The sequence below is a fragment of the Dreissena polymorpha genome, chromosome 11, assembly GCF_020536995.1.
Source record: "Dreissena polymorpha isolate Duluth1 chromosome 11, UMN_Dpol_1.0, whole genome shotgun sequence".
NCBI classification, from domain to species: domain Eukaryota; kingdom Metazoa; phylum Mollusca; class Bivalvia; order Myida; family Dreissenidae; genus Dreissena; species Dreissena polymorpha.
In genome coordinates, this window is record NC_068365.1 from 34,386,151 (window position 1) to 34,408,053 (window position 21,903).

Sequence of the window (21,903 nt, forward strand, 5' to 3'; positions counted from 1 at the left end):
AAACAAATCTTCTGAGCAAGTTTCATGAAGATCGGAAAATAAATGTGGCCTCTAGAGTGTTAACAAGGTTTTACTTTAGCCATATAAGGAAAAATGCCCCGCCCCTGACGGCCATGTTTTTCAACCAACTGGCATCATTTTCGAACTCTGCCAAGATATTATCGGGACGAATCTTATGACCGAGTTTCATGAAGATCGGACAGTAAATGTGGCCTCTAGAGTTTAAACAAGATTTTACTAAAGCCATAAAAAAATGCCCCGCCTCTTGGAAGCCATGTTTTTCAAGCAAACATAATTATTTTCGAACTCATCCAAGATATCATTCAGACCAATCTTCTGAACAAATTTAATGAAGATTGGACACTAAATGTGGCCTCTAGAGTGTTAACAAATTTTACTATAGCCATTTATAGCCATATACGGAAAAATGCCCCACCCCTTTGCAGCAATGTTTTTCAAGCAAAGGTTACCCTTTTCAAACTCATCCAAGATATCATTGGGACAAATCTTATGACCAAGTTTCATGAAGATCGGAAAATAAATGTGGCCTCTAGAGTATTAACAAGGTTTTACCATAGCCATATAAGGAAAAATTCCCCGCCCCCTGGCGGCCATGTTTTTCAACCAACCGGCATCATTTTCGAACTAGTCCAAGATATTTTTGGGATGAATCTTCTAACCAAGTTTCATGAAGATTGGACAATAAATGTGGCCTTAAGAGTGTTAACAAGATTTTACTATAGCCATATATAGCCATATACGGAAAAATGCCCCGCCCCTTGGCAGCCATAATTTTTCAAGCAAAGGTTACCATTTTTGAACGCATCCAAGAGAGCATTAAAACAAATCTTCTGAGCAAGTTTCATGAAGATCGGAAAATAAATGTGGCCTCTAGAGTGTTAACAAGGTTTTACAATAGCCATATAAGGAAAAATGCCCCGCCCCCTGGCGGCCATGTTTTTCAACTAACCGGTATCATTTTCGAAAAAGTCCAAGATATTTTTGGGATGAATCTTCTGACCAAGTTTCATGAAGATTGGACAATAAATGTGGCCTCTAGAGCGTTAACAAGATTTTACTATAGCCATATATAGCCATATACGGAAAAATGCCCCGCCCCTTGGCAGCCATAATTTTTCAAGCAAAGGTTACCATTTTTGAACTCATCCAAGAGATCATTAAAACAAATCTTCTGAGCAAGTTTCATGAAGATCGAAAAATAAATGTGGCCTCTAGAGTGTTAACAAGGTTTTACTACAGCCATATAAGGAAAAATGCCCCGCCCCCTGGCGGCCATGTTTTTTCATCTATCATGACCATTTTCGAACTCGTCCGAGATATCCATAAAATCGTAATATGGAGTAAATTTTATGAAGATAAGGCAAAAAATGTGAGTGTTCACAAGCTTTTTTTACTATATAAATATAAGGAAAATGACCCCCCCCCTGGCGGCCAGGTTTTTTTACCGATCCGAACCATTTTCGAACACAACCGTCATATCCAGAAAACACATATTCTGACTGAATTTCATGATGATTGGACCAAAAATGTGACTTCTAGAGTGTTCTCATGTTTTCACTATATGCATATAGAAAAAAAGCCCCGCGCCCTGGCGGCCATGTTTTTTCACCGATCTGGACCATTTTCGAACTCGTCCGAGATATCAATGAAAGCAATGTTTTGACCAAGTTTCATGATGATTGGGCAAAAATTGTTACTACTAGAGTGTTTTAAAGGTTTCTCTATAGCCATATAAGGACTACTGCCCCGCCCCCTGGCGGCCATGTTTTTCAACGGACCGGAACCATTTTTTAACTCAACCAACATATCATTTAGACAAACATTTTGACAAACATACATGAAAATTGGGCATCAAATGTGACTTCTAGTGTGTTCAAAAGGTTTTCCTTTGTTTGACCTAGTGAACTAGTTTTTTACCCAGCATGACCCAGTTTCGAACTCAGTCTAGGTATCAATGGGACAAATGTTCTGACCAAGTTTCATGAAGATCAGGCAATAAATGTGGCCTCTAGAGTGTTCACAAGGCAAAATGTTGACAACGCACGACGGACGACGGACGACGAACAAAAGGCGATCACAAAAGCTCACCATAAGCACGTTGTGCTCAGGTGAGCTAAAAATATTGCCGTTAAAGTATAAACCCAATCGTTTTATATTTATGACGCAATAGAACAACACAGTATTTCCCTTTATTTGACCCGACAGACGACATCTGAAGTGTTTTAATAAAAATGTTGGATTCCCAAGTAATGATCTCGTATGACTCAAAATTGTGTCATAATATTGGAATCCCAGTTAGCTTTGAACGAATTTAACGAATAAACACATAGTGTTTGCAATGTAAAACAATGCGGATAACGTTGTCAATGGCATCACAATACGGGTAATTCTGCACACAAAGTGCATTCACGTGCAAATATATTTTTAGGAGGAGTTGATAGTGCTGATATTTTTCTGTACTGAATAACTTATCCTGAACAAATTATATTGACCAACGTAAGACAAATGACACAACAGACACACCAAAAATAGAGAAATCTTTAGCTACATGCCCTGGTCTGTCCCAACATGACCAACGACTTTTGATCTAATGTCAAAGGGAAAGAAACTGCACTCAGATAGTGAACAGTTTAGTTAATTGAAATTTATTCATATGAAACAAAAAGTAAACGCATCACATAACACGAACATGTGTTTTATTTAGAGTTTATCCTGTGAAATATATAGTGTTTTCAATTAAATAAAACAGACATAATAAAAAATGTACGTAACATCATAATTATGATAATTTCTGCGCGTAAACGTACGAATTATAGCGATAATTAGATTTTGCAAATTTTGTTTCTATTTTCAATATTGTATCCCTAATATACAAAGCGAAGCTCGAGTATGGTATTAAATTACTGATGGTGTATATCCCATATTTAAAGTTATCTCATTTACGTAATAGGCGTCACACTAGGGCAATTGTGGTTAAACCACAAATCGTTTCGCCAGGTAAGGTCGTTTCATCTAGTTGTGCAGCGCAGTTGAAGTTGCAAGTGCATTTTGCACCTTTTTTCATATCGATTTGTAACCCTCGGCGAATGCGTTTTTAAACATTCTATTGCAAGTCCAACAATGTTAAACGCCACTCTCTTTGGTTTTGACAATTTTGCAGACTTAAACAACAACAGGATTAAATTCAAAAAGGAACAAACACAATCCTGCTGATATATTAAAAATATTAATTTTTAGCAGTTTAAAAGTAACCTATTAAACGTACTGATGTATAAAATGTGTAAAAAGTCAACTGTATTTAACTAAGTATAACACACAGCTTGCATTTAACAGGAACTAAGGACAATTAATTTTAACAAAATGTACATAATTAGTATAAAAATGCACTTTTCACCCACAATCTAATCTCAAGTACCTATTTGGAACAATATAAAGCCAAAAAGGGCAGGGCTAACTCTGCAATTCACCAAATTAAGCCAACGACTGCAAGTTGAAACATTTTGTTTAAGAAATTCATATTTGGCTGCATCATTTTCTTCAATAAAACCCATTTATCATAAAATAGCAAAAGTTACAAGATTGTATAATATATATTGATGCAAATTTGGCTAAAGAAAGGAAAGCCTTGACGGGCATTGTTCACAGATTGTCAAAATGACACTATATGGCGAAGACTGATGATGGAAATACAGTTTAGTTTATGAATAGTGAAATTTGATAAAACAAATTGAAATTGATAAAACTATAATATGTTTCACACTCGAAACTAGTGTTACAAATTCGAAACGATTGAATATGTTGGAATAGCTTGTTTCTGTTAATTCCGTTAAAATTTGTAGAGTAGCTAGTCTCTGATAATTCCTTTAAATTGTGTAACAACAGTACACGTACATCACTTATATAAATAAACTATCAAAAGCAGACTTTGAATAGCAGTCCGGATTGCCGAGTGGTAACAGCAATAACTGTTTAATCAATATAATGACATACAATGGTTCGAGTCCCGATAACGGCAAACGTCGTTCTTTATACTTAACTATTTTAAATTCTATTCATGTTATTATATTAACTTAACGCCTTAATATTTAAGAATATACATATAATGAAACAAAGGCAGTCTTATTTTGAGGATGACACAATAAAAGTCATAATTTAAAGTGTATAAGGTAAGCTTAAAATTGTAAACCTTATGAGTTGTAACTATTAACACAATTAGCAGTCATATAGTAAGTTAGCTAATCATCATAATGTTCTTTGGCCATGGCTGATGTCATCGTCGAAGGCTTGGTGCACCCTCCCTCATGGCAGCCACTGGCTTTCGAAGCAATGCTTTTATGAAAAACTCCATGTAACTGTTTGTGTTCAGAAAGACTTGCTTGACGGCTTCTGAAAAAGTACAAGTTTAGTTTTATTATTATATGATCATTTAAATGCATGTGCTTAAATATCGCAAGATTTTTAATTTATAAAAACATGATATTCGCTTACTTTTTCATGGACAAGTATACTTGATAACTTTTCAAATATACAGTGCTATTTAATTTTGATGATCTGTTTTAAAACCTCAAATATCATGGCAGTTTAATTCTTATAGTCACCGGAATAACACATTTTTTAAATTATCTGCATAAAGTATTGCACTACTGCTAACTAGTACTTTATGCTGTTATGAAAGTGTACTTTTTACGCAATACAAATAGCATGCTAACAACCAAAGATAACACTTCAGAAATAGTATGTAACCTGGAACTATCCTGTGTGGTCTGTCAGAAGACAACCTTGCCGATTCCCCACGGCACTAGAAATGTGGGTTGGCTGTTGAGGGCTGGGTCTTGTCAACAATAGTGGTGAATCTTTCAATGAAACAAGGAAACACAAGTATTCTTAATTCGTACAAATAAATTTAAACTGTATACACATCCAATGTAAGTTAGTGTACAAGTAACAAAACAGCAAAGTATGAACGCGCGGTTAAAACTACCTCGCGAATATATATTACGAATCGATACTTCAAATTCTTCATGTACCATCACGTTATTTACGAACAAATCTACATGTGCGTAAAAAATTAAAGTTAATTATATATTATAATCAAGAAATACTAACTTGAACTTTAATGAAGATCTCCGTAACAAAACGCAAGACGGAATGTTCGTGTTCGAACGCCTCATTTAACTTGTTTAATTTATGTTTTATGGTACGAATGTATGTATTTTGTAATATTTAATTAAACACGTTGCCTGTAAAATGACTTTTTTTGTTAGTTACATATATCGGGCGGCGAACCGGATTAACATCGGATAGACATCGTGCCGATTTGCCGATATACCGTTTTGCTACCGATATCTATCCGATAGTGGTGTGCTGGCTGGGAAGTTTGCCTCCGGCACGGGGGACGCGGGCTCAATACCCGACAGAGTCGCGCAATTCATTTCAAGTTTTGTAATGGCTCGGGAGATTAAAGGGAGGTAAAGGCTATTCAAACGTAAGCATTACAAAATATTGCTCAGTAACTCCATATAGGAAACTACAAATTAACAAAACATATAGTAAAGTGTTCAAACAATTTTACATATCTATGTGTGTATAATGCAAATCGCCAATAAAGCATTTCATTTTGTCATTTTTTTTAATCGGCAAGATGTTACTTTTACATATTAAATTATTAACCCATACAATTATTTCAGCTATTCGTGTACTTTTACATCTTATGAAATATAATTTCTTCACGCGTTGACTTTAAAAGTGCTTTTTTGTATTGAAAAAACAAACAAACACGCAATTCATTTTTAACGTCAGCATCTCAAACGTCAAAACTGCAAGCATCACACGGTGGCTAGACATTTTCGGCGGTCAACTATCAACAAATACTTAATTAATTACCTTATATATCATATATAGATAGTTCCATTGAAAAAAGAACTGTTCACCACTGCTTATTAATTTTGAAGCATTCATTATTTTAAAAAGGATATATATGCTTGAATTTTGTACCCGGAAAAAAGTCTTTCATTTTTGAACTTCCATTACATGACGGCTAGACATTTTCAAAGAAATAATAACATAATTTAAGTACGTTCAATTTACAAAGGAACCATCGGTTTCAGCTGTTCAAGAACTTTTAAAACATTTGATATGATTAATCAGCAAATAACTTATCCGATTGAACATACTTCTAATATACCAATTAAATATAAAACAAAAAATCTTACCTTTTTTCTTACATGCGCCTTCCTCAACAAATTTAATCTCCGTTACCGTTGTTTTGCATATCACGTCAACGGGAAATGACGTTACGTCAGTAACGTCTATTTTTCCGAGTAAAAAGTGTTAACAAACGGACGCTGTTTCGATGTAGATATTTGTTACGCCTTACACGCATTTTTTTCTGCGTCATTTCTAAAAAACATCTCTTTATTAACCCGACAGTTTCTTTTTCGCATTTTATAATAACATTTTCAATTAGGTTTGTTTAAACTCTTTCCATCGTTTAAAAAATCATGGATTTGTCTTAAAAAATTTGCATACTGTGGGAGATTTTATAATAACCCTCCCCGCTTTTATACATATGTATATATATATATATATATATATATATATATATAAATAGATAGATATATATATATATATATAGATATATATATATATATATATATAGATATATATATATATATATATATATATATATATATATATATATATATATATATATATATATATATATATATATATATATATATATGGTATATAACTGTGAATGAACCTTTTTTATGGGGGGGATGGGGATTTCACAGTACGTCTGCTTCATTCTGCATCGTAGCTAGGCGCCCACGCCGAAGTCTCCAATAGGAATATGTATGTCTGTTTGAATGTATGTGTATCTGTTTGTTCTTTCACATATCTTTCTCCGTATATATATATATATATATATATATATATATATATATATATATATATATATATATATGGAGAAATATGCTGTCCAAACAGTACTAATTACATATATATGTAATTCTGATATATATCTCTCTCTCTGTCTCTCTGTCTCTCTGTCTCTCTGTCTCTGTCTCTCTCTCTATCTGCCTGTCTGTCTCTCTCTCTCTGTCTCTCTGTCTCTCTGTCTCTGTCTCTCTTTCTCTCTCTCTCCCTCTCTCTCTCTCTCTCTCTCTCTCTCTCTCATCTCTCTCTCTCTCTCTCTCTCTCTCTCTCTCTCTCTCTCTCTCTCTCCTCTCTCTCTCTCTCTCTCTCTCTCTCTCTCTCTCTCTCACTCTCTCTCTCTTTCTCTCTCTCTTGTCTCTAATATAAGTCTTTTCATATTAAATAATAACATTTGCTTGGTCAGCCAGAATTGTTAAAATCCAGATGCTTTTATACTAGTACACTGTAGATTTTCACTGAAGAGGTCTTGTCCTGAGTAAGAGCCACACAAATTATCATTGGGGAGATTACTTGATGCTCATCAGTGTATCAAACTTTAGTAAACCTTAAAAAAGCGAACCTTGCAACAAATAATTATCACTCATGCATGTATCAGAATACGCAATTAAAAATGTGTACATTTATACTTATCTAGTACTTCATATCAATCATTTCCCACATCGTCAATTTAGAAGCACATTATGGCATATAATGCTGATATACCAATCCCCTTATAAAACCAATTTATTTTGAATCAAGATTAAGAGACAATCTTTAGAATAATGAATACAATGTATATAAATCTAGTTCAAGCAAATCGTAATGGTTATTTTAGTATAAATAATAATGATAATTATAAATTCTAGTTATATAAAATAATGATAAAAAATTAAATCAAACTATTAATTTATGAAAAAAACAACAACACCAATTTACTTATTTAACAACATCATGGTATTTACCAATAAATACAACCAATTATAACAGACACATAAACACATCATCAATCCAGTTAAACTGGACAAATATAGCGTTTCGATGGCGAAACGTAATGAATCTAGTTTCATTTTCTGTTTGGATAGTTTTGTAAACACCGTTATTTCATTTTCAAAAGAGGACAATACCGTGGTAATAAATAATATGGCTTAAGGTCAAAATACATCAAATTAACGTTGACAGTGCTCTTTATATCACAGTTTTGGTAGAAAGTATGGAGCTAGTTCAACGCGCGTCGTATACAGCCTTATAGCAATAGACTGATAACCTTTTGGGTAGTAAAATGGTTATACATGGCAAGATGGCGACCATTATGCACGAGGCCTATCTTGCGGAGGAGTCTGGAGATCTATCACGATTGGGCGGTATTCATTCTGTAAAATCAATTGTATCCGAATCTGTATCACAGCCACCTTGTCGTTTTAGTCCGACATTGTTTGGTTTGTGCTATGCGAACATCGGTAAAGTTAGCCTACTGGGAACAAGACTAGTGATATCGTTTTTCAATCGATAGTGGTTTTACGTTATTGGTTATTGAGGACTATTTTGCAGAGAAGTCCGGAGATAACAGATCTATCACGACTATAAAATTATAGCATCTAAATTGCGAAGGGTTGTATGCTTTGTCAGTTCTTACAATAACAACATTTTAAGCACATATTTCGAAAAGGAAACATTCATGGCTTACAATGCACGACTTGATGCTTTAGAGGACGTTCCAGCTGACGGAGAAGAAATTACTCAATTACGGTAAATATTTTCAGTTAATATCTGCTCTTAGTGGCAATTACGCGAATGTGTTCATTTTTATAATTTGGTTGCATGATTGCAGCATTATTTGATTGATTATTAATACCTTATAAGTATATTATATTATTACCTTATATTATTACATTATTCACCGGAAAAACTAGCCATATACGCAGTATTCTTATTTTGCTCAGACCGGCCTACTAGTTGGAAAACCACTGGACTTCAAATCCGCGAAAAGCGGGTTCGATCCTCGGCCTTGCTGCATAACCTTTTTGGGGATTTAAATCTTTTTACGGTCATTTTCCAAATTATTCTCTTTGGGTTCTTTTCCTTTTTACGTTATATTTGCATGTCCCTGTACGTTGTAAACATATGTTGTTTTTGTGACATTAAAAACAACAACTAAATACACTATTTTAAATGTTGAAGTTATATTTGTCTGGTTTTGGTAATCTTATATAATTGTATACTAAGGTTATCCATTGATGATTTGGTTGATGGTTGAATACACTTTTGATTTATACGAGTGCATGAAAAATTGGAGAAACTATAACAATCACGTCATGCATTATTGAGTTATTAATTGTTGCAGGCGTTTACAAGTTGGGGATCACATTGCAACACCTGGCAAAATTGAAGGCGTAAAGTACTTTCATCACGGCATATATCTTGGTTTTTCAAAAGGAGTTGCTGATTTTGGTGGGGAAAACATATTAGACGCCAAGACGAGAGTAGTTGACGTTATGGAGTTTATGAATGGTCGTTTGTTCCGAATAAATTATCCATCTGCTCACTGTTTGCCACCTGAGGAAACTGTAAGCAAAGCTTTGGATTTAGTCGATAACCCTTCCAATTGGAACGGTTATGATGTGGTGAGGAATAACTGCGAGCATTTTGCAACATTTTGCAAAACAGGAAAGGCCGCATCGAGGCAAGTGATTGAAGTAATAAGACAAGCTTTGACTACACTTGGTCAATCAATAAAGAAGGCTGCAAAAGCATCAAGTGGATCCTTGTCATAATTTTTACCCAAATAAGATGATCATACAAACCAGTGTGCTTTAAATGACATAAATGTGTGTGAAGTCGCAAAAGACAAAACTATTTCAAAGCATTTTGCTTTTGACGTTGCTTGATTTTTTTTTCTATGGCCATAATTATCTTCGGCTTGAAATTAAGAAATTTCAATACTTAAATGCCTTGCTTATTTTTATTTCTGTCTTAAAGAATTACTCTATATATCATCAGTTGCATAGTTTTGTTTTGTTTGGTTGCAAATAAAAGCTTTGTATGAATAAGAACTTGTTCGCGACTCATACAGAATATGTGTATGTCCATCAGGAAAGGTGTTTAAAGATAACGGGATGATATACATTTAAAATGTCAGTTTTTCCTTAAAAATGATTGATGACCTAATTATCGGTCACGTTATTTTCGTACTTCAAATAGTGGATACCATTTTAAGAATCAAAGTACTGACAGTACTGGTGTGACGATGCTTTTGAAGAGGATAGATATAAAAGCATCAATTTAAGTTTTTCTACATCACCACAAGTATGTAAGCGGGTACGAAAATGCTGGCTAGAAAAAATTTGGTACGAAAATTTTTGTTACGAAAAAATTATGCCAAAAAAATGTGGGTACGAACACAAATGTGGGTACAAAATAAAATTGGGTACGAACAAAAAATTTGGGTACGAATAAAAAATTGTGTACTAAAAAATTAGGTATGAAAAAAAAAAATTGGGTACGAACAGAAATTGGGTACGAATAAAAAATTGGGTACGACAAAAAAAGGGTACGAAAAATTGTGTGTACGAAAAAACTTGGGGGTACGGGGAAGTAGTACCCGTGGGAAACTTCACCCATTCAGCGAAACTGGGAGGCGGGTTACATTCTCGATCAAATCTTAAAATAACTACATTTGGGGTTTTCCCAGCGTCACAGCGTTTGAAATGCCACCTGGCAGTTTTCGTGTCTTGTTCCTGTCCAGAACCTCTCAATATATTTGAAAGAGGACGGGAACCAAGCTGCCTTTACCTTTATCAATGATAATCAGCGAGGTATGCCGGTTGAGAAAATTTAGCTAACTCAATCGGACTGACTCGGTCTTTTACAAAGGTCGCCATTGTAAAGATTGTTTTCATGGTATGATAACTGAGACGAGCTGCTTCGCTGAACCAGCATAGTAAAAAATGTAGAAATAATAAAACAACATACATTTACAAGTGAATACATAGGCAAAAGAGAAATATTTGGCTTTTATGGCTCAGGAAGTAATATTTGAATGATTTTGTAAACAGTATTGATAAGTTGTTAACAATAAACTCGACGCAAATCCTGATCAAACAGCGGTCAATTCACAAAATAATTTAAAATCGTTGACACAAATGAACGTAAAACAAAAGCAATATTCAGTGAAGACAAATGGAATAATTTTACAAATAAAACTAAAAGAAAGGACATTTGTATTTACTTTAGTTAAGTAGTAAAGATGTACATAATACTTTTGTAATTTGTTGTGTTTTGTATTTAAAACAAAACCGTCTACCAGTTATGTGTCTTCAAAACATGTTGTTATGGTATGAATAAGCCAATTCATACATGCTGTCTGAGATAATTGAGTTAACACATTATAATGAATAAATTCATGCAATAATCATTATGGCATGAATACTTTTATTATACCTGACTAATTAAGCAAACGATATAAATCAAACAAACGCTATTTAATTTCGTTAATTGAAATATCTCAGACACGCGTACATTATTAAAGTATTGTTCGATAAAACGACAGCTACGGTGTACATTATGGATACTTATCTAAATATTTGCAATTGGGAGATCAATAAGAATTGCACAAGAACTGGAAATATATGTGTACGCATTTAACGTATTCAATAAGAGACATTGTTGTGCATTTAATGCAACTTGTATTACAGTGTTAAATCCGATAGTTCATCGTGGGTCTTTAAATAATTTGACAGGTTTTATTTTGACCGGCATATGGGTGTAACGTATATCGACTTAATGTACCGTTGTGATACAATTGGTATAACGAAGTAGCATATGCGATTTAAATTACATCTATTTCAAACCTGCACATACATTGTAATGAAACTAAAGTAAACGCGTTATGTAAACGGGTCAAACCGATCTGGTCTGAATTTGGTAACCCACAAAACTTGACCTTGTGAATTGCTGGAATCCCACGTTATGACATCTACATAATCCTAGTTAAACGGAAAATTCATGCTTGTTCGATGTGACCACTTGGGGGAAAGGTTAGTGCGTTGTATTTTTTAAAACTGCATTCCAAAGATTTGTGTCAGCAGTGTAATGTCTGTGGTACGATTTAGTTAATCGCATTTTGTGATAACGACGAATGTGAAAAATATGCTTACGATTTGTAAAAAACTCAGCAACTAATAGCACAGTTCCAGAATCTTAAACAAAAAGTACTACACGCATGCTCCGATGTAAAAATATGGCATAAATCGTTATAGATAAAGGAAACGTATTCATAACACAAGTACAACATTATACAGAGAGAATTACTTGTTACCGCTCAATACTTGTTGTATTAAGCGCAAGTGACCACATGTCCATAAAATACAGGAGCCGTATTCACCAATATCCGTAAGTCTATTTTTTTAGACTTACGCTAAGTTTCAGACTCAGACTCAGTTTAAAAAAAGTTGATTCACGAAACTGAAATCACCCCAGTTTTAGACTCAGACTCATAAGCCTGAGTCTAAAATTCTGAGTCTACTATTTGTAGACTTACGTACGTGTAGTCGCGACGTAACGTTCTAAGCACGTAGCTAAACCAACAAGGCCGCTGCCCATAGGAATCTACGTCGGTGTAGAAATAATCGGCGCTTGCGAGTAGAGAGAGTGTTTTTAGATCGTACAAATCCGCTGGAAATATACAGAGATGTCGAACTTTACAAGCGGTTTCGATTTACGAGAGACACTCTCCAATTCATATGCGAAATTTGCTTTGACGTAGAGAGACACACAAATCGAAGTTTGCCGATCCCAGTGGCACTATCGGTGTGCACCTACCTGCGGTACGTTGCTAGCGGGGACCTGCAGTTCACCGTGGCCTACCTGCGGTACGTTGCTAGCGGGGACCTGCAGCTCACCGTGGCTGACAGCACTGGTCTGTCACAGGCTACAGTTTGTAGGGTCTGTGCACAGGTCAGTGCTATATTGGCCGCAAAAGTGTCGGACTTCGTCAAGTTCCCGACTGGAATAGACGCCGCCCGTGTGAAGCAAGGGCTTGGAGCCATAGCCGGTATGTGAAGGAAAAAAACATTTTAGTGGTCATCCATTCAGTTAGCTAGCGTCCTGTTTTTGTTTACAAACATTGATATATATAGCCTCCAAACGCTATTGATATTTTAAAAAGTTTCAATTCTTTCAAATAAACTAGATTTATGCATGTTTTAATCCCATTTTACTGTATCCTCTACATTTTCAATTAATTGACATAACACAACATGCGAATTTTGTTATAATTTGAAATATTACACAATTTACAGTTTGATTTGAAAGACTACTTACAATCTATTTTAAGATTGTGTGTATTCAATTCACTTAACTTTCGAATACTAAACGTTAATAATTTCCAATAATTATTGGAAATGTTATAGCGCAGTTGGTACAGCGTCAGATTTACATTTGTTCACAAGTTCCCCGCGGCGGTTTATATTTTTTTATATGATTGTTCGTATATATTTATAATATTAAATGATTGAGCAATGGTTTTTAATGCAAACGCTAATTATGGTTAGAGGTTCTTGGAAATTAAGTAAAAATCGTGTATTCAACGATTGATTGCATGTTTTCAAAACTCATGTTGTTTGTCAGTGTTAAAATGCCCACACATATAAGTATGATATAGCCAAATATAACTGGGAGATTGTGGCAAGCAAGGACAGCGTTTTGTTGAACAATGTCCAAATTTAATCTTAACCCCCCACATGTTGTAAGTTTTGGGTTTTATTTGTTGTTAAACTTAATTATGATTATAATTTATATTATTTTGGACCATTTTGTCACGAGTCAGTCGGTTCGTAAATAAGTCAGTCGTAAGTGGTTTCAGTTAGACTGTATTTTCTGCGAAAGTTTTGACTGTGCTTTAATGGATCGAAATGACAATAATTTCATTAAATAAATAAATAGTAATTTTATAAATACATTTTTATTTTCTGTTTAAGCGTTTTACCTCGAAATTTCTGAATAAATAAATATTGAAACCGGAACTTTAGTTAATGATGCTCGCTTGGTCATTGTCGGCTCGGGTACTACTTACATGTACCCCGAGTATACTTACATTACCGTACCAGGGAAATTTAACGCTAAATCGGTCGTTGTCGGCTATTTTTTAAAATTGATTTCATTTACATTTATGTCAAAGTTCATTTTTTAACATTAATTTTAATAAAAACAAATTTCAGGTTTCCCTAATGCGCTTGGATGCATAGACTGCACGCACATAAACATAAAGAAACCAAATGAAAATGTAGAAGATTTCATTGGACGGAAAGGGATCCCGACCATTAACGTACAGGTGCAGTACACATCAAGATAATGCATTAAAGTCGTTAAACTTCGATATTCAAAGTTGAACTTCACGGTCATGGTATTTGTTAACTTGATTTAGGTATTTTCTGTTTGGTTATGTATAATATAGTTATTTTTGTGATTTAAAATTGTCAATTAAATAATTTCATGAGATAAAAAGTACTTGTTTCTATTGAAAATAATGTAAGGTCCGGTCTTCTGGATGCGATAGTCGAATTCGTATGCATTTATTTTGTTTCAGGCGATCTGTGATGCAGACTACAAGATAACAAGTTTCACAGCGAACTGGCCGGGAAGAACACACGACGCAAGGATATGGAGGAATTGTGAACTCCGGAACCAGTTTGAAAACGGTCAGCTTTTAAACATTCGCCCCGTTTCTTTTCGTATATATGTTTTATGAAATCATATTACATAGAAAGTTAGTCTGGTAGTGTACATCTTGTGCAAATAAGGACAACGAACGAGGCTTGTCGAGTGCTAAGCATGTCTATTATTTTCTATATTAAAGAATTTTCGTTCAGGCGTTGAAGCCAATGGACTAGCTAAAAGATGTGCCGTATATGCGTACTGTATTATAGTGTGATGTTCCGTGTCGTAGTCAAGTATATCGATTTAACTTTTATGATAGTAATTAATCCGTCTTAATCTATTTAATACAGGACAACATGCTGGCCTACTCATCGGAGACAGCGGGTATGGTTGTTCTCGCTATTTGCTGACACCCTATTTACGACCAGTAAACCAGTCCGAAGACAGATTCAACAGGTCACTCTGTAGAACAAGAGTGATGATTGAACAGACATTCGGGATGTTAAAGAACCGATTCGGAATATTGGGACGCAAGATCCGCGCAACACCAACAAGGGCTGTACAGCACATTAGTGCATGTATCGTTCTGCACAATATTGGAATTGCGCGCAACGACTCAGTCGAGATCCCTGAAATTGATGCCTATGAAGCAGCACAACCTGTAGCCAATCCGCCTGACAATGTGGATGGACGCGCTATGCGGCATTTCATTACTGAAACATATTTCAGTAGAATGTAAGAAAGGAAAGAAACTGAAGATGAACTAAATATGCTTATTGCATAATTAGCTATGCATTTTCCTTGTATTACCTGTAAATGTATTTTATGCAGACATACTGTTTAAGAAACACTATACATGTAAAATGTATAACATTCTCCTTTTCAAAGTACCTTCATACATTATATGAAAACTGTTCAAGGGGTATATCGAAGGTGTTTCATGATAAACAGATAATTATTTAACCAAAACAAGTTTGCAATATTTTTAATCAAACAGCTTCGAAGAGGGGCATAATAAATAAATGACGTGAGTCAAGCAATCATTTAATAATAAAATAAATCCTTACACTTTTTTTTAACTTTTTAACTTTACAAACAACTTTTTACGCCTTAAAGGGATCTTTTCACGCTTTGGTAAATTGACAAAATTGAAAAAAGTTGTTTCAGATTCGCAAATTTTCGTTTTAGTTATGATATTTGTGAGGAAACAGTAATACTGAACATTTACCATGGTCTAATATAGCCATTATATGCATCTTTTGACGATTTTAAAACCTAAAAATTATAAAGCGTTGCAACGCGAAACGATTGAATAATTTGGAGAGTTCTGTTTTTGTCGTTAAATTTTGTGAAACTACGAAGATTCCTTATATAAGGTATAAAATACATCACATATGTGTAATCGGCGGAATAGCTCAGTAGGCTAAAGCGTTTTTACTTCAGGACTCTGGCAGGACTCCAGGGGTCACTGGTTCGAAACCTGGTCCGGGCAATGTTCTTTTCCTTTTTTTAATTTTATTCTTGATTTTTTTACTGGAGCTTTTACGATCCAATGTTAACATTTATCGATATAAAGCATTTAATGAATAAGCTAAAAAATGCCAAAATCTGTGAAAAGGCCCCTTTAAGTCAAATCGAATTCTATAAGTTACCTAACACCTTTGCATTGTAATACATGGTCTTAGACTGTAGATAAATGGCATTATTTTCCTCGTTTTTGATTTTTAACTTCACAAGTTGCTTTTCCAGTATAATTTTCTCAATTTCATGATTTAGTTTCTCAATTTCTATGTTAATTTTCTTAATGTCTACTCGCAGATCTTCAGACGTTAGGCAGTCGATGCTGCTCTCAGTTATGGTGCGCCTCTTGTCCGACTTCTTTGAGAATGCTAAAAATGATATAGGATTACAAACATGATGTTACATTGTCATGCATTTTCACAGTTCATAAGATATTGTTCAATGTCTTTTTTTAAATTTTGACTTGTAGACTGCAATGTTTTCATAAGTTGAAAGTTATTGATATTTAAACTTACTAAAGTTTGAACATCATTTAATCAATCTCTTAAAACTATATTTATATAAAATCTTACACTCCTTTCTTTTCAGTCCACGTTCGACTGGTTCAGTGCGTCCTGTGTAAATGATAAAAATATGTGTATGTCGAATGATGAAATTAAATACAACTGTGTAATCGTTACAATTAGAGTTATTGTGGTATGAAGTTTTTTTACTGAAAATAAACCCCACCTCTCCGCCACCAACCAAACTAACATGCGACGGCAGCGAAGTTCGAACCAGGGTCGCCTAGGTGAGAAGCGAGTGTGCCAACCACTGCGCTAGCCGGACAGCCTAGAATGAAGTTACGTTTTGAAAAGGAATAACGCTCGTAACATTAATTTTTATATATGGCTAGGACAATGGTTATAAGGTGACCACACAGACGAACAGACAGATTGATTAACATAGGACGCTTTCTTTGCGGAATGAGGAAGTTGTATTTTTTTACAGGTTATTGCAAAATATTTGACTGAGCAATTGCATGTACACTGTAACACACCTTCCTTTTCTCCATCATGTTCTTTACCGTCGTTTTCCACTGAAACACAACATGAACAATTTTATTCAAATCACAAGAGGGCTACAATGGTTCTATATCGCTCACTTGACTCATGTTTTTTTCTACAGACTGATACTCTTTTCCTCACCGTTTCAGAGATTGTTTTTCTTTTCAATATTAACGTGTTAGCACACATTTGCCCCTGAATGGGATATAATTAAAACATGAACGGGCGACTGACGGACGGACGAATTTGGCGAGCTATCACGAACATGAAAATCTCATATTTTCAGTCATGAAGACAAATTAAAAATAAAGTTATGATTATTCATTTTTTTAAATAAATGTATTTAAATTGTTGTGTAATTTAATAATGAAATAATGCAATGCATTAAAAAGAAAATGTAATAACTTACAATCGTTTTTGTTCGCCAGGTGTGTATCCACGGTCATTTGTTCTGAAATTATACATAATACAAATGATTAATCCTAGTTCATGACTACATTCATTAAAAATTACAATACATAAATAACAGATGGCTGTTCCTATAATTATCGTTTTTTACGAAACTAAGAAAGCAGGCAATTGCAAGTTTTAACAAGCAAATTTGTTGAATTGATATTCCCCGCCAATATGCTTCTGGACACAAAAGTGTTATATTTGACACTCAGGTAAAAAAGCATTTTGTTAAGAAACAAAGGGCCATAACTCCGTTATTAACAGATGGTGTACTATGCCATTTGGCGTGCATTATCCTCTTATCGTTATATATATATATATATATATATATACTCATACCAAGTTTCAATGAAATCCGCCAAAGCACTTCCAAGATATGGCTCCGGACACCAAAGTGCCGGACGGACGGACGGAAAGACGGACGGACGGACAACGCCAACACAATAACCGTCCGCCTATGGCGGTGGATAATTATTAAAGATATTACAATGGAAGAAATATAGCATGAAGAACGCAGTAAGAATACCTTCGGTTCGACGACTTTCTGCGTTAATGCGTGTTAATGAAGTTGCCAACTGTAATGGCACAACTTGAACTGAAGTCAACATAACATGTTATTTAATTAAAACATACGTGTACAAACGGATATTAACACAAATGAATATGACGCAATTCACTGTATTATTTGTATGTGTGTTCACTATTATGCCATAATAAACATAATGAAACAAATAAGTTTAAAGATTACAACAAGTACAGATCACTTATTCCACACAATTAACAAAAATTGTAATTCAAAACTGACCATCTGAATCAATCCCGCCAACAATACCTTCAACCACAGGATGGCCTTCCATGGTGGCGGCAATAATCTCCTCGGCCGAGGTTAGGGTAGGGGCAGATCCGCCACCGGTCGGAGGGTGCCGTAGTTGACCCACTTTATGCACACCTGCATTAAATTGGACCATCAGTGTTATATACATCACCATTTTGAAAACATTAACCCATTTTCGTTATTTCAATCTTTTTGTGTGGAGGGAAAGGAGCTTTGTTTGAAAATATATAGATCTCTAAATCAAACACACATTACTGGGCCAGTGCTAATGTGTATGCCTGACCATACATGATACTTAATTTAATGTAGAAACTATTTGGCTATCGTAGAATAAAGAAGTTTCTAACTTCATCTTGTGTTTGCTTTGAATTTCGTATGCATGAGTCTTGATGGGATCCGAACACGTTATAGTTTCTGACATTTAAATGACACTATTTCACCCGTTGTGTACACCCCGTTCTTACTGATAATTACGTAGTGACGTCACCATCCATGTTTAGAATGCTATTTCACCTATTGTTACAATGAACTATTCCAAAAAGACCAAAAAGGACGAGTCCAAACGTTTTTTCGACCCTCCATCAAAACTCATTACATAAAATATAACACGTTTGAAATTAATGACAACAAATAATAAGTGTGTGCTCCAAAAAATGTAGTAGGTGAATTTAAATTTAATATTCATAATGCATTTGCTAGATTTATCATTACATACACGATGACGTATGACGTGTCATAAACTAGACGAACCAATCAAATTTAAATGCACTACTCGAGCGAATATGCTTGCATAGTCCATGTGCAAGTGTTACTGAGCAGTCGTGTTAATGGATACAATCTGGATTAAAAATGCATATTATACCCAAATTAAATATTTTCAGACGACGTGGAATAAAAAAGATTATGGAGATACCTTTCAGTTTGAACATGCTGTGCATTTGTGTAAATGACAATTCTATCGATTGAAATTATCATTAAATACAAATTTATGGATGCTTTTTAAATGTGTGTAAGTAAATCTAACTTGTTTCCAAAGTCCAAGGCATTGATGAGAGTACATTAACTAACATAGCATGTACTTACTCATTGATCGGACTATGGGAGATAAGTTAATTTCCAAAATGGTGGATTTATGATAGAGGATAATAGAGGATAATTTATGGATAACTTGCAGTCAAGGTAACAGAAAATTTTGTACTTGAACATTGCTCCATATTTCTATCGAATAAATCTTTAGTATTTAAGATCTATTTACATCTAGTTTTGGCATTCTGATACTTCTTTCTGCACTGCTCCCACGTTCTATGTACTCCAAATTCGCTGTAAAAAAGCTACTTTCACCATTGGAGCTAACATTCTTTATTTCTTATAGTTTACAATAAGAGATAAGCGAAAAATTAATTGGTTAAGAATATTCTCCATTTTGATGGATTTTTCATAACATCAGATCAATACCGTAAACAAACTATCATTGAAGAAAAACATGGAAAGTTTAAAGAAGGCTACTTACACCGATATTCTTTGTGCAATGGTGTCCCAGATTCGACGCCGCACCACAGAAACTTTGTCGGCCCCCGTGCCTTTATACTCGCCAAAAAGCAAATCCCAGCTGTCCCGAACCAGTGCATTTAACGTAATGACGGCTGGTTCGGGCCAGTCTGGAGACTTTTGCTTCTTCGCGGTTTCGTCGGCCATATCTGCAAGTTAACAAATAAAATGAGCACTTACACTGAACTTTTCAAGTCAAAACGAATGTAAATCAATTTTTGAGTAGATTTTTGCTTTTGATACCAAGCAATGAAAAAAGCCATATTTGACTTACTGGTATTTTACATGTAGCGATAAAATTGTCGGATCGAAGTGAGACTCGGACGATGCGCTGTTTTAATAAAAATACGCTTCACACCGTCATGTACGCTGTAAAATGTGATCAAAATGGTTTATTCATCTTTAATACATTTGTGCTGCTTTGCAGCCTGCAGAGTTGCGAAAAATATCCCGCAATAACATTTGACGAACGAGGAACAGTCTCTTTCCGCCATCGTATTACAATAATATCGCCTGCTGTATGTGACGTTTTTTTGGATGATTTTCTCGAATTTGAAGTTATTTTTTATTACGTCATAGGTGTAAGTGTACTTACATAAGTCAAGTTTATTTTCGTTTCGTGAATACAAATTATGAGTCTGTCTTTGTTAAGTCTGAGTCCAAGTTTAAGTCTGAGTCTAAGCCTAAGATTATTTCTATTATTGGTGAATACGGCTCCAGGACCAAGCATAATGCGCGCCAAATGCTTATTTCATGATTCTTTTTTAGCAATAGTAAAAAATACTTTACCCAAAGCAAAACCACGCAGGGGACCTTAACATTAAACACATGAGCATAACACATGCAATAAAATTAAAATTGTATTGCTGTTTAATTTGAAATGCGATGGTTAAGAGGCTACTGTTTACTGAAACGCTTGTCTAGTGTGATACATAACGGGCTTTGTGTGAGGTTCTTTTCAACCGATTATCGCTTTCACAGACAGAACACAATGTTAACATTAGCCGTTCCAATCCGATGACACAAGAATGAATCTTTTTCAGACGGTCGCTTCGGTTTGTATTTGTGTTCTCATCTCAGTATTGTCAATCGTAAATTTCACCATTCCTATATCATATACATACTCGTATATGAGAATAATGTCACATTCAAGTTTTACTCAGACTAGTTCTAATTCGATTAATTCGATTCAATTATTCGATTGCAAACGCGATACAATCTAATTTTGGGGATTTGATTTTGGAAGGTACTGTGGCATAGAGGTGACATTCTATCCTCTTTTTGTAAATTGCACTCATATTTTTTCTATCTCGTGGCCTCGACTTAGTATCTCGAGGCCACAACTTACTAACTCGTGGCCACGAGTGAGCTTTGTCGTGGCCTCGAGTTACTAAGTCGAGGCCACGAGATAGAAAAAAAGAGGAATTTAAAATTAATTAAAAGAGGTTTGCAATTAAAAAAAGAGCGATGCAGTAAATTAAGGAGGGTGCATTAAACAAAAGAGGAGCGTAGGAAGGCGTGACAACACGTTATCTTCCTTAATATGGAACCTTATCTTGAAGAGTGCGATCATTAATCGTCGATTACTGCTTTTTGCGTTATTTGTTTCGACTTCAAAACATCGTTTATTCCGGGGTTGCTGAGCATTTGTAGGCTTTCTTCTGATTCGAATTTCAAGTTTCGTATGCACCGCTATTTCATTTGACAGTGCGATTTAGCATTTTTGTGATAATCGAGAGCTTCTTAAAATACTTCTTAATATGTTTCAATCGCAACAACCTTTAACATAAATGAACACATGTTCATTACCAACAGGTTTTACAATAGTGTTATCACTCATTTTACAATACATTATGTTCGAGAGAAGTTGAACTGTATTTAATAAGCTGTAGGAATAAAATTTGACAT

The 21,903-nt window shown here is 34.7% G+C and overlaps 1 protein-coding gene and 1 long non-coding RNA gene across 2 annotated transcripts; one reads left to right on the top strand and one right to left on the bottom strand.

Annotated features, from left to right (window-relative positions):
• Positions 1-4,260: 4,260 nt before the first annotated feature.
• Positions 4,261-5,197, bottom strand: LOC127851432 (uncharacterized). The gene is made up of 3 exons (XR_008035761.1): positions 5,128-5,197; positions 4,765-4,874; positions 4,261-4,407 (listed from the first exon to the last, which is right to left on the bottom strand). It is a non-coding gene; the product is annotated as an uncharacterized LOC127851432 (long non-coding RNA).
• A 7,319-nt stretch (positions 5,198-12,516) lies between these two features.
• LOC127849754 (putative nuclease HARBI1) lies at positions 12,517-17,594 on the top strand (the record flags this gene model as incomplete). The annotated part of the gene is made up of 5 exons (XM_052382504.1): positions 12,517-12,756; positions 12,802-12,988; positions 14,154-14,266; positions 14,522-14,633; positions 14,943-17,594. Coding segments are annotated over 5 exons (1,041 nt in total), but the record flags the coding sequence as incomplete, so codon positions are not given.
• Between the last annotated feature and the right edge of the window lie 4,309 nt (positions 17,595-21,903).